This window comes from Melopsittacus undulatus, chromosome 8 (genome assembly GCF_012275295.1).
Source record: "Melopsittacus undulatus isolate bMelUnd1 chromosome 8, bMelUnd1.mat.Z, whole genome shotgun sequence".
Lineage (NCBI taxonomy): Eukaryota > Metazoa > Chordata > Aves > Psittaciformes > Psittaculidae > Melopsittacus > Melopsittacus undulatus.
In genome coordinates this window covers 38,007,013-38,021,101 of record NC_047534.1, presented here as the reverse complement: position 1 = coordinate 38,021,101, position 14,089 = coordinate 38,007,013, and the positions used below count along the sequence as shown (strand labels likewise).

At 43.5% G+C, this 14,089-nt stretch overlaps 1 protein-coding gene across 2 annotated transcripts in view; it reads left to right on the top strand.

Annotated features, from left to right (window-relative positions):
• Nucleotides 1-12,347: 12,347 nt before the first annotated feature.
• Nucleotides 12,348-14,089, top strand: part of ITPRID2 (ITPR interacting domain containing 2) — a 38,765-nt gene continuing 37,023 nt past the window's right edge. Inside the window, exons 1-3 of one of the 2 annotated variants that reach the window (XM_034065159.1) lie at nt 12,348-12,442; nt 12,773-13,048; nt 13,210-13,258. In XM_034065159.1, coding sequence (XP_033921050.1) covers nt 12,832-13,048; nt 13,210-13,258 — 266 coding nt within the window. In that variant the 5' untranslated portion in view covers nt 12,348-12,442; nt 12,773-12,831. The other variant, XM_034065160.1, reaches the window with a different exon arrangement.

The following is a 14,089-nucleotide window of genomic DNA, read 5'->3' as shown; positions in this document are numbered from 1 at the left end:
CAGTGTCTCTTCAGGAGAGTGAATGCTGCATCATTTTTAAAGGGACTTAGTTTACTGATTTCCCTCCTTCCTTTTGCTTTATTGAAAAAATTATTCTGAATCTTGGTAGTCCTCATCGAATAGTTTAAAATTCATATGCAAGCACAAGCTATTTTCTCTCTGGGGAGCAACCATAGCTTCAGTGATTTGGTCCATTGCAGATCTGGAAGAAAGGACTTATATTTGATTTTTAATTACTTTAGTATATTTCTTACAGAAAAGCAATAGCAGAAATCAAGTTACCTGGTACATTTTACACCTGCTAAAACTACCCCTAATGGGTGCTCTATCCTCTCAGGTATGGCAGCTTGCCACTCCTAGTCAGGAACAGCACTGATGCTCCAGTAGTTGTTCACTGTATTCATGCTGTTTGGATTTCTAACGAAGCTTTGTTATCTGTTGTTGGGAGACAACAAAAATACATCAGTTTCCTAAGGACACCACTACTCCACCAGGGTTCCTATGGTGTTTTGTAAGATCCAGGTCATGGGCTAACCTGAACAACTTTAATGGTTGTTCTCTGAAGCTGCCTTCTGCTGAAGAGCGTGCCCAGAGCTCTGAGATGTTTTTTCCCCTGCTCGTTGTAAGAGTGAAGCTCACCTGTGCCTAAGGACAAGCCCTCCTTGCCAAAATCCTTCTGGAGCACCAGCATGCATAATATCCCTTGGAAACTGATATAGAACAGTCCCTGAAGCCTCTGGAGCAGTGCAGAATGCTGTCCCCAGAGCTAACTGTTTGGAAATGACAAATTATTTAAAATCCCATACATATCACAAAACTCAAGCAGTCAAGAAAGAATAGGGGACTCAAGAATCCAACTGTATTTAATATATTCTTGCAAAGTTTTTATAGTAGCTTATTTCTGTGATAAATAAGAGGGCATGCTGTCAGTCACCTCCTTTCTCTATTTCCTATGGGTTAGCAAAGGGTAAAAAATACTTGGGTAATGCACTGCAGCCATGGTGGCTTTATATGAAGACAAATTCCTGAGGCTGGGATATTGTGAGTAGTCTGAAAAAATGTTGTGCATTCTTCTTTCTTCATTTAAATAGAAGAAGCACAGAAAGTTTGCAAAGGCCGGGGGTGGAAGAAATGTTTGCTGTTTTCCAGAAGTGGGTGAGAGGTTGGAATACAATTGAAATTAGAATGTTCAGCTGGTCCTTGATGGTACAGATGAAGCCTATTTGGATGGAGTTTTTAACTACTTTATTTCAATTGCTTTAATCAGTTTTTGAAGCCTCATCCACAGTCTACTTGGGGGTGAATATGAGCTCAGTTGGAAGCTCTGTCGAATGCTCAGTATTAAATTTTCCAACAAGCAGTAAAGTCAGATGATGTATTTGTTCACAGTGTAATTCCTATCAAAGCATTTGCATTCAAGAACCAATGTATCAGGACCACATCAATGCACAAAAGACTTGTAAGTGGCTGCAGTTTGGACTTAGTGAAAAATACTTACCTTTATTTAGAGCAATTTACTTGCTTTTCAGTTTGTCTTCTGAATTGGGAATACTTTATCAGAACTTTGCTACTGAGAGCATTAGGACCTTTTTTGAAGCAAATTAGATCTTACTTGGCAGGAAAGGATGAGGAGGGTGGTTTAGACTCTGTTGTTATGGCTGTGACTGGCACAGGTCCTCAGCACTGGACTGACTCTGCTGCCTTTGAAGTCAGATAGAAAACAGGAGCTGATTCAAAGTGCTTTTGGAAGCACCACCCTTGGTCAGAGAGCACTGATTCCCTAAACACCATCAGCATGTTGGAAATAAACATGAACTCCTCCACTCTGCTTTCATTAATTGCTAATGTGCTTTGTGAAAACCAGTGAAAGGGTGTTACCAGCTTACAGCTTTGCCAAGGCAGTAAGGTGGAGTTGCATGTGGGAATGAAGCCTTGTTTAATCAGGTTTTATAATTACTTTGATACAATTTTAGCTGAAACATGTTGGATCAAGCAGTTCCTGGTTTAACAAACTTAATGTTTAGTCTTAAATTGCAGATTTAAGAATTTAGCAAATACCTATTCAATAACCATTTTTACTGTGGTGCATTGATCACCTAAAAGCATGCATATAGTAACTGTATGCTGTATTTTGATTTGTTTTGTTTTTTTTTTTACTTCAGTAACCAGTTTCAGATGTCAAATGTCCCCTGGGGTCTACAAATTTTTGATAGGTTTTAAAGATGAAAGAAATCACCCTCATCTTGAACTCATGGGCAGGTGAGCACAGCAGTCGCAGAGTTTTCCCTCATATCACAGGTGTGGTCTAATTTTACAGCATTCTTTTGACTGCCCCCTTAGATGCAGAAGAGAGGAATATCCTCCAGAGTGAGGTGTAGCCTAAGAGACAGGGCTGTTTCAATGCAGAAGCAGCCTACAAACCGGTTTGAGCTTTTTCAGCTGAAAGCTGCTTTGGAAGCTTAACATGGGATTAATATTTGAAGTCTATCTGGACTATCAAGTAGTTAATCGATGGAGTGTGAGCTATATCCACTTAAAAGGCACAGACATGGAAATCAATGCATTCTCCACAAGAGGCTCTTAATGATTTCCTTTTAGAGGCTGTGTACACTATCTTAATTATACAGGAGCCTACGTAAAGGTGCTCTTGGATTTGATCCAATGAAAGCTAAAGCAAACAATATGACAACGAAAAGGGCACTTGCGTCATTTCACTTTAGCGTTTATAATACAAACAATAACTGGCAAATAAAAAACTCCTAGCCTATGCTCTGCTCAGTAGTGCCAGGATAATTATTCCTTCACATGTAATCATTAAAACAAAGAATGCCATAACTGAAAATACTCAGGCAGTCTTTCTTCCTCCATGATTTGTCTGCATAAAAGCAAGATCACAGAAAAACATGCCTCAGAAAGGGTGGGTAATAAAGCTGGCAGTGAGAATGAGGTGCTGGGGCACTCTCATTAGAGATGCCATTGCTTTCTGTAAAGGCTAGATTTTGAGATGCCCAGTAATGGTTATTAAAATGATGAGTTTTCTTGCATGGTAAACTTGGCGCTCTGATAAAATCCACCTTGCAAAGCTAAAACTTCTCGATCCATGATATCCCAAGCTATTGTTCCGTAGTTCTCAACTTTAGCATGTGATTTTGGCTGTGGCAATGCACTGTTAATTCACTTTGTCTATTGAGTGATGGGAAAAACATCTAGATCTTTGCATGCTATTCTCTAAAAGGGTCTGATGTGGCTTCAAATGACAGGTCACTCTGACATTTCTCTGCATTTTAGATTGCTTTAGGTGTGTTTCAGTGACAGGCAACACCATTTGATTGCTTCTCAATAGTGCTACAAAAAAAGTTATCACATGTTATTTAGCACCATGGCATTACGAAACCACCTGAATGATATCAGGGGACTTCAGAGGATGGTGGGTAGAGGAAAAGGTTCTTCCTTGTCCTTATCAGCCTTTCTTACCTTCCTCTGACCACTCTGCGGGCAGTTCCTCTCCCTCGGAAATGTCAGCTCTTCATGTAGGCTGCAGTGTGCAGTGGTGGTCTCCAGAGCATCCTCCTTCCACTTCTGGGGAAGAAGACCCCAGCACAACTTCCCACAATCTTTTCAGGGGACACCCAGGCCTATGTTTGTTGCACATGTGGCACTTTACTGTGTCCCAGTGTGTTTTGAGGAGCAAAGGGCACTGTTTTCTGTAGGAAGATAGGAGGATGCAAAGCACTCCTCAAGCTTTGCACAACTCAGAAGCTCTGAAAGTGGCGTGCACATGGAATGACAGGCATTGATGAGCTCACAGGATTGATAGCTGTCAGCATAACAGCAGTGACACTCAATACATGTTAGGGGTTAAGGTACAAAACCTCTGTACAGCCACCAGAGTATGGAAGAGAGGACCACAAATGACATGTTTCTAAGTACAAAACAACTGCCTTCATTCATGGAAGGGTCAAAGTAATTTTAAACATTAGCAATGTATTGGGGGGTGGGGGTTAATGCAATTCAAGTTTTCCAATGCTAGTAAAGTCTAATGGATATATGAGCAGCATTTGAAAACCAAATTCTTGCTCCTGTCACGAAGCCCTCATTCAAGACACACTTCCCATGGTGAGGTTAGAAGCCTGTTGAAAAGGGGAACTTGTATCAAATACACAATAAAAGTCCAGCACATCCCACTCTAACAGCAGTAATAGGAGCCTTGGTAAAGTATGCCATTGCTTATCCTTTAGGTGGTGTGTTCTGAGTATCTCCCTTACTCAAACTCCTAACTTTTCACACAAAAGGCAGAGTCCTTATCTTTAGCAGGGAAGTTTTTCTCACCCTTCCCTATCTACTGCCCTAAATTTTCTACCTATGATAATTGAACTATTCCCATAGTAAGTATCTGTATACTTGGAGGGAGACACAGGTACTAGGGTAGATATGAAAGGGCTGGCTAACTGCAGGGGATTAGGAAATAGTGCAGAAAGAAAGCTCTGTGGGTTTAATCAGCCTCATGGGGAACATGCAGACATTGACTCTTGCCAGTGTACAGCAAAGAAGGAAAGATTTCCTCTGGCTGACAAGCAATTTTAAAGAGATAAATTTCTTTTTTGGACACTGTACTTTGACTTCCAGTTAATGTTTTAATCTATTAAATGGATAGAAAAAAATGATGGCAGAGTTCAGGGTTTGGAACAACGCGAGTTTGAATAAATTAATGCTCTCAAAGGCAGTATTAATTTTGCATCTAAAGGGGGCTGAACAGATAGAGCCCTCTGATAATTTAGCACCAGAAGGCTTGAACTTCCATGTAAAGGAATAATTTCTCTGGGCAGCACAGGTTCTGTTCCCATTTATTTTTGGTGTCATGTTTATCACTACAGTCCTGCTATGCTCTTTAGGGAGCTAAGTTTAAAGTTAATGGGACTTCAGTGCACAAAGAGTTTGCCAGCCAGGACTGTAGACAGTAATGAGGTACCTGATTAATACAAAATATGATGCTTTTGCAACTTGGCCTTTTGCCCAGTGGGAGCTACTTCTGTTGATTACCTCAAATGAATTCACATAAGCCACTGAAGGACTGCAGGCTAGGGATGGCTGTTGGTTGCTACTTGACCAGCCCAGCTTCTGACCATTCAGCTAGAGCAATGTCCTGTACTCCAAACACTGGAGTATCCATTTATAAACATTTAAAAATGCATACAGCAATATGGAGTTGTTAGACTGGAAAATCCTCTTTAGCATGATACCATCTGACCATTAAATGTCTACAGAAAAGGGTTCAAATAGCGTAGTGACTCATTAAGGAGTTATTAAGCTGTGTAAATAAAGCTTTCTTTAGAATTTATTGATCAGTGTAGAAGAGCTCATGAAGCCAAATATGCCATTTTGTCTTTAAGCAGCTTCATGCAGGAAGTCTGGTCTTTGCACAATTCTCTGACTTCTCCTAAGCTCAGAAGAATTTATGTTATGTATACAGTAAGAGAAAGGCCAAAATTTTCTTGTTTTTATACCAGATTCATTTTTATGGGATTATAAATTGACTTTTTAAACACAGAAAAGAAAAATTGTTCTGTGTCCTGCTGCAATAGTCCTTCAATGACAGTCTGTTGTTGGACAAGTGTTAGCTCAAGGAGCTGTAATCCCTGAATCCCCTCTCACTCACCCATCTACCTCCCATGCTCCCACTGCCAAGGACTGAGTGGATACCAATGCCCTTCTGAGCTGTATTGTTTGAACTGATGTCTCAGTACTGAATGAATGAGATTTATAGCAAGTAATCCAAATATGCCAAGGCTGTCTAGCCCATCTTAGCTGTGGTTTTGCTTGGGGGACTCTGACAGGTTTCCATTTAGAATTTTCTCCTGATGCTTTTTGTGCTATTGCTTGTCACAGCTATAGGGTAACTTGGTCAACGCCTTAAAGTCAATACTGTTATCACTCTGGAATTTCTTGTACTTCCCAAGGAAATGAAATGCATTAATTTTAGAGCTGAGTCAAGCCCACAAAAGAACTGGCACATTGGGTAAATATCTGAAAGCACATTTTTAGAAGTAACTAGTCACGCACACTGAGCTATCCAGTTCCAGATGACAAGAGAGGGACGTGTCCTCTGGGCTTGCTTATGCATAGCTTTTGTGTGGACTTTGTGATGAGAAATGGTTTTCAAGCTCATATTTCATGTTGTTTCTTTTAAAATCTTAATTTCCTAAGAAAACAGAGATAATACAGATTATTTTCTTTCTTCCTCTTGCCATATTTTCTGAACTCACTGGCCAATTTCAGCCCAGTTCTAGAGAGGGAAGAGGACTCAATGTTGAGTTTTCAGCACATTTCATGAAATATAGTTGGACAGTTGGGTGGCAAAGGCTGCGCCATGAAATTGCTCATTATCATACACAATAGGCAACATACAGAAGAGAGACACATTGCAGATGCTTCAATAGTGGAAGCAAAAATATCCAACCACAAAATCTAAAAACTTAACTGCTTTCATTCTGGAGCTGATGAAACTTTTTTTACTAATTCATTGCAAAAAGTCCCTCCAGTGAGTTTCCTAACTGGATTTGGAAGGAAATGTATGGTACATTCCCCAGAGCTGGGTGTCCTGAGTTCCCTTGTTTTGTGTTCCTGCAGATCACTGACAGTGGACAATATAACAGCTGCTCCATAGCTCAATGCATATTAAAAAGTTTGATTATTCTAAATACACACAGTGTGAAGGATAAAGTAAAGAAAGATCTTCCAAGTGCAGGTAAATATCCTTTTTCTCTATTTTTATGGGTAGTTCCTTTATCAGCCATTTGGAACACATAGCATTTAAAACTTGTGAAGAGGAACAGTAGTTGAAAATTAAATAACTGTCTTAAAGTTCTGCAGCTGTAAAAGTAGAGCAGAGAATCCTGTAGTATAGGATACAGATGCATAAACAGACACTGTCCCAGTGCCATAGTCTTACAAGGGTTATGTTCAGAAAGGGCATGAACATAGTTGCTAACTTTAAAGAAAGACAGCGTTGGATGAGAAAATTCACAGATTTGGCTTTAAGATTAAAGTGAACCACAACCTTAACTTCCTGCATCTGTGGATTTACTTCCTTAACCTGCTCTCTTGGAAAAGATAAATCTTTAGATGACAATTAACATGTTCATAAATTACAACTACTCACTGACATAATTCAATGACATGAAGTACATTCACATCTTAGAAGATTTAAAGCCACTTTTACTCTTCCCTCTTCTCCATGGTGTTTGTTTTCTCGCATTTATGTATACTTGGCATCAGTTCCCTCCATCTGATTTGGTGGTGCAGCTGTAATCCTCTTTAGTACAGATATCCGGCTCTTCCTTTAGAAACTTCCTCTTGCTATGCTATAGCTCCTGTAAACGCCCTGACGGAAGTGGTTTTTTTCCTCCTTCCTACTGCCCAAAAATACAAGGCACTTCATAAAACTGACAACATTTGGTTTGAAATGAGCCTAAAGAGATGTAGTTTTGCATTAACTTTAATGCTTTTGTTTCTTACCTTATAGAAACCCAATGCATATCACTCATGTATAAACAAAATGACTGGCAAAGCCATGAAGGCTGTCCTAATAATGTATTAGAGTAAAACTTCCAGGTTATTTTCCATCTTTTCAACTCTATGTATTTGAGAGAGAACACCTGTCTGGTAACAGTGATGGTTCCAAATCAGGTATATGATTTTCTTCTTTATGAGGAAAGATACTTGAATGACACTCCAAATGTAATTATCTTTTAACTTCCAGCACTTCACTTTTAATATGAGATTTAAAAATTGAAAATTTAGAAAAAATACCATATGCATAGTATTATTGTGTCATGGCACAATTTTCATTATGGCATATGTATTTCATAGGATACAAGTAGCCACTTCAGCAGTATAGTATTCCAGTTACTCCAAATGGTTCCTGCAAGCTGCAACAGTATGAAACAAGTGAGGTTTCCATTTTTAAGCATGTTAAGAAAATCCTCAAATGTCTAAAATGGCAGATATTTTTGGCATGCTTTGTGTCAGCATTGTGAGAGAGACAGGGCTCTCAAAAGGCCTAAAACAATAGATAATGGCCTATGAGACAAACAAAAAGGGAAAAAAAAATAAAATGAGGTATTTCCAATGGCAGGGAGCAGAAGCCTACAGATTCTCTAAAGGAGAAGGAGGTGCTGGGTGGTCTCCTGCCAGCACTAGAATGGAAGGACCAGGGAGGTGAGATAGCCTTGGAGAAACTGGGAAGCTGACAAAGGAACATGAAGAAAGCCAGCAGTACCTTCCCAACAACCATCGCCTTGGAGGAGCTCTGTAAGGACTGACTTCCAGCCGTTTCCTTTCATCTGCAGATGCAGGATATGTAATGGAAAAGTCAAGAGACCAAAACGCCTATCCCCGCAATGAGCCATTTGAACTACAAGGCAGTGACAGGCCCTTTCTTTTGACATGGAATAGATACTACCCATGTCTGGCCAGGTTGTCTTTTTCATTTATAGTGTAGCAGAGGCCTCAGTAGACTTTTTTTTTTTAATAGTCTTGGATCAGAAAGAATTTTAATTTAATAAAGTGCATTTACTAAAATGGAACTGTGGAAAGTTTAAAGATGTACATGACACTGGGTTGTGTGTTTCTTCATGCATTCTCCTGCTATTAAACACAGACCCTGCCAAAGCAAACAACTGCACAGTATTTATCATACTTTTGTTACTATGTAGGAATATTTTTTGTTACAGTGCTCACTAAGGTGAACTATTTGTTAGCTCCTCCTCTCTTCTGTCTGGAAAAAGCCAATAACATGGAAATGCAATTGTGGTCATGAAACATCACTGACTTGGAGCTGCAAGTCCCATGATCAGCCCTATATTAGTCAGCAGTGTCAAGTTTCTGCCTTTGTCAAGAACCAGTTCTCACTGCCATGTGAAAGTCCAACAGAAGGTTTTTGTCATATTGCACCACTTCTCTAAATGCTTCAGCCTTTAAAATTAGTCCCATTTCTTCTGTCAAAGGAAGGCACTAGGCACACAGATAGTTTTGCTTGCATTTGTATGTTTTTATTTTGGGTTGTAAAGCTATTCACAATTGCCCTAATAGCTTCTGTTTGTGTTATCCACTCACAGGGTCATAGTGTCACTTCTGTGGCAAGATCTTCACAGTGGGGCTTTGGGGCTGGTTGATATCACGTTGTCCTTAGTCCTCTGCTGAGCTGGGAAACAGATGGAACAGCTTCCAGATTTGGTCAGTCCAGACCTCACCAGCACCTCCTGATCCTACTTGCTCACATCCTCCTCTGGCACTGGATATCGGCAGAGGAAGAAGTGCAGGCTCTGACCATGCTACCAAGGGTTCAGCTACACAGCCTGTAAATATTTCTTTGGTTTCCAGAGCCTTATCCCTCCCTCTCCATACTACATGCAGGGATATAGATAAATAGTATAATCCTTCCTGAACATGAAGGATCTTTTAACATGCAGATATAAGAGGGAAATGTTCTGCTCAAAAGCATGGGGAAGCCTAGCCCTACTATAGCAGGGGAGTGCTACTTATGATGCATCTGGAGTTGGGAACAAGTCCCCATGAAAATCAGCAGAAGCACCTCATTGATATCTTCATAATGTAGAAATGTAATCATTGATATCCTTCATTATGTAGAAATGCATTTTTTTTTGGAGAATCCTGTATCTGAAAGAGTGCATGCAAAAATTGGATTAAGACCTCTTCAAGGGTTTTTGCTCTTTTAAGAACAAAAGTCAGCAACTTAGTGGCATTCTTTGGGCTAAATTCTATTTTGTGTGTGCATTTATATGCACACGCCTATATTCAGGGCCAACATCCTTATGACGAATATGAGAGTTCTTTTATTATCATTATTAAAATGTGCATGTGGTTTTACTGTTATGCCTGATAGTACTGCTGATGGTGCCATGGTTATAAATCTTCTTTTAGGAATTTATAATGTAGTATAAACCACAGTTTCTCCCTTATCTAATTACTGCTTATGCATTTTTTTATTTGAATAGTTTCAAAAAGAATTTGGGAAAAAAGAAGTTGGGTTGATTTAAATGACCAGATTACTTGACAGGATTTATTTCCCAATCGTTTATTGCTTTGAAGTGCAACTAATAAATTACATTCTGAAGCAACAGAAGGTTTTATTACAGAACAAACCCATGTTTTGATGACAAGTCTTGAAAGAAATAACAAGCAAGGTATTTTTCTTAGAAAAAAAGTTTTACTTAATGTAGGATTGAAGTGTGCAACCCATATGCATGTAGAGTAAAAAGGGAACTTGCTGGGATGGTAGGGAGATGCAAGTGAGAGCCCAGTACTGCACTGGCAGGACAGCATTGCAAAAAGCTTCTGGCTGCTGTTTACATTTCAAGCATTCTCTGAATAAGTGTTGTCACAACAGACAAGCAATTATAGACAATAATGTCAGTAATTCGTGGATTAATAACTCCTTAAAGATGTATTGGCACAGCAGACAGTAGCTGCTTTTAGCTTGCAACTGTTCACCCTTTGCTGTGCCAGGGAAACTGTTACTTCCCAGAAGCTATTGTGTTCCTTCCCAGGCAGCAAAACAATGGTGGGATTTAAACTTCTCCCAGTCCTCCCTCCCTCTCTCCCACCCCAGGCCTCCCTACCATCTCTGCCAGACAGCTTAACCTCAGCGAGTCATTTCTAATAGGTACATCTCTTCCTGCATATGCATAAACCAGAACTACTGGCCATTATGTCAAAGTAATGCTGTGCTAGGCTCTTGCCAACAAGCCCCCAAAAAATCAGACTTCAATGTTCCAGTACAGTGGATATACTTCAGCTTCAGCTTCAGCTGGAGGCTGAACTCCAAGGCCCCCATGGTGGAGGGCACAGGACACTTGCTGACACTTTAACTCACCCCTCAGGACACCCGTGGCTTAGGACATGATCCCTATTAACTTATGAAAACATGTTGTGTGTGAAACATGCCCTGACGAGAAATTGTTGTGTTTTGAGGATCAACAAGAAAAATTCAAATGTAGTTTGGTCCTTTAAAAAAATACAGGCATTTAAAAATACAATCGCCAAACATGTATGGTAATGAGCACTTTAGGGCACAAATTAAATACAAATACATTTTCTTTGTGCTGCTGTTCTTCTGTTTTAATTTAAATATAATGAATTCAGAAAATGAGTGTATGTTTAGGAAAATGGCTTGCATGATGAAGAGAAATTAATCTTAGGAAGACTATAAAGTAGTGGGTGGGTTGGAGGGATTAAGAAAAATGTCACAGAAATTCCTTGAAAGGCTTGAAAATGGGTATTTACGGTTAACATAGTTCTTTCATAGGCAGATCTGCCTTTAAACAACAGGTAAACAGGCAAAACAGTATCTTATTGGCCTGCCTGTTGACAGACAGCAGTTCTAAACTTCCAGGTGACCCTGATCCTCTTTGCTGTTTCTGCTTAGTAATTCAGCATCTTTTCCTGAAGGTGCTGTAAAAGACCTTTGAAAAAGCCTATTTTTGCAGGTGCCATGGCTGAGGGGAGCTCGCAGGGCTTGCAGGGCTCGTTCAGCAGTGGCAGCGGTTGACAGCCTGTCCCAGGGGGAAGTGGTAGGGTCCTGCTCCCCAGGCAGCAGCCCAGCCCCTTAAGCTGCAGGGGCTGACCCACTGTCCCGTCGGGTGCAGCCGGAAGAGCAGGCAGTCTGTGCAGCCCTGGCACAGGACTCTCGCTGCACAGACCTTACCCCGTTTTTAAGTGACCAAACAGTGGGTGAGAAACAGCTCTCTGTCCCCAGCGGTGAGTGGCGTTTCGTGCGACCCGTCCTTCCTAAACATGGAAACTCGTATTTTCCTGAGTTTTCAGTTGATTCTGGTTGCTTAAGTACATCCTGAAGCAGATGATAAAGGTTTTGAGGGGCGCTAAGATTTTAATAGGCCTTGTTTGGTATTGCCGACATCCCAGCAGACGTCTGCCTGTGCCCGAGCAGAGGCTTATCTGATTTCACACCCCTGAAGACGAGGCAGAAAGTTGCATGTGCCTAGCCAAGCTGTTTGTCTCCTGATGCCTTCCTTTTCTCCGCGCTCCAGTTCTCCAGGAAAAAAAATGACACAACTACTGTTGTGCCTGCTGTCGTGTGTTTTTGTCTGGACACATCCTGTGCGTGCCGGGTCAAAGAGCACCGCTGAGCCCAGCGCAGCGCGGGCTGCCCTCCCCGGGTACCACAGCCCTGCTGCCCCAGCAATCAGCCGGCCCCAAACCCCGGTCCCGGCATCTCTGCGCTTGGAAGCTTCCTCCGCGGCCCGGTGCGGACGGCCCCGTCAAGAGACGAGCTGCCGCCGGCCCCGCTCCCGTCACGTGGCCGCCAAGTTTTCTCCCGCAGCGGTATGAGGAAGTCGGAGCCGCCGCCGCCCGTAGCCGGGGCGGGTGCAGCCTCCGCCGCCGCCTTCCCGCGGTGCGATATGTGAGTAACCGCGGGCAGGGCACAGGGCCGGGCAGGGCCGACTCCAACCGCAGTGCCCCTGCCCTCCCGCTGCGTCCCAGGGGGCGGCGGGGCCGGGGCTGGCACCTGCGGAGCCGGAGGCGGTGGTCCGGGGGAAGGCGGTGAGCGGGTCTGGGGGTGGGCCGGGGTGTGAGCGCGGGCGGGTGCGGGGTGTGAGCGTGGGGCGGGGCAGCTGCGCTCCCGCGGGGCTACGCGGACGGCAGCCCCGCGCCCCCCGGCGGTACGGCCCCGTTGGCGGTCCCCGGGCGGGCGGCGCGGCACAGCTCGGCTCTGTTTCTCTTCCGCCGGCAGGCTGGCTCTCTCCGGCAGTCCCCTCCCGGCGTAAAGCCCTCGCTGGCACGGCCGTCCTGATGGAGGAGCCCCCGGCGGCGGAGGAGTGGCAAGGGGCGACCCAGAAGAGAAAGGCCTGGGCCAAGAGCCGCGACTCCTGGCAGGCGTCGGAAGCGGAGGATTTCTCGGCAGCGGCGGCGGCGCTGGCCCGCGGCGAGGAGGAGGAAGAAGAGGAGGAAGAGGAAGAAGAGGAGGAGGATCTCGCCCGCGGAGAGCTGCCGCTGACAGCAGAAGCAGGTCAGTGCCAGGGGGTAGCGGGGCCGGGACGGCAGCAGCCCGGGGGCTATTGGGACCCCTGGGACCCCCGCGGGCCGGCAGCCAGGGGGGCCGCGGTGGGCCGTCCCTGGCGGGGGCACTGTTACTGACTGTCGGCTTTTCTCCCCTGCTCTGCCCTTAAGGCCACAGCGTTCCCAACGAGAAGATCGCGATATGGCTGAAGGACTGCAGGTGGGTCACTGCGGGTGCGGGGTCGGAGCCCACGGTCCCCTAGCGGGGTGACGGGCCGAGAAGCTCCCACGGCGTGGAGGGGAGAAGGTCCCGGAGGGGTCTTCTCGTTGTGGGTCATCGGGAACATCTCGGCGCTCTGAACCCAAGTTTGGCATCGGCGCTCCCCCAAGTCTCCCTGGAGTATATAGAAGTACCCTTTGGTATTGGGTGGGTTATGCCTTTAGTTGGGGTTACAAGGAGAGCAGTAGCATACCTATGAATGGCTAGGGAAGAGCTGACTTTTGGCACCTTTTCTCTCCTTGTTGCCTCATTAACGAGGCTGAAGACTTTCAGTCACGAAGGGAGGAACTCAGTTGAGGGGAAGGAAGGCTGCACTGGTTTGGAAGCTGCTTTATCTCTCACCGAGGGGCTCCAGTTTAAAGCCACCCATTGGCTTGCCTGTTTTTTTTTTTTTTTTTGCTACAGATTTTAAGAAACGTGTTTTCATAGCAATGGCCTCTATGCTTAGGGGTCTTCAGGGGTGACAGCATGATTTAGACTAACATAATTTATCCAAGTCTATTCCAATGTCCTTAACTTGAGACATGGTGTATATATATATATATATATATATATTGCACATTTCTGTTACTATTACAAAATACTTCTTTGGCAGTTGTGATGGGCTGGCAGTGTTACTTTTTCTTCATCCTCAGTCATGTTAATAGCATAAATGCTACATCCAGTAGCAGCTGATTTTGTCTCGTCCTTTTCTGCATTCAATCCTAGCAGCCCTTCGAGCCAGAGTTGATGGGGAGAAATTAACAGTTAGCTTTCTGTAGCTAACAATGA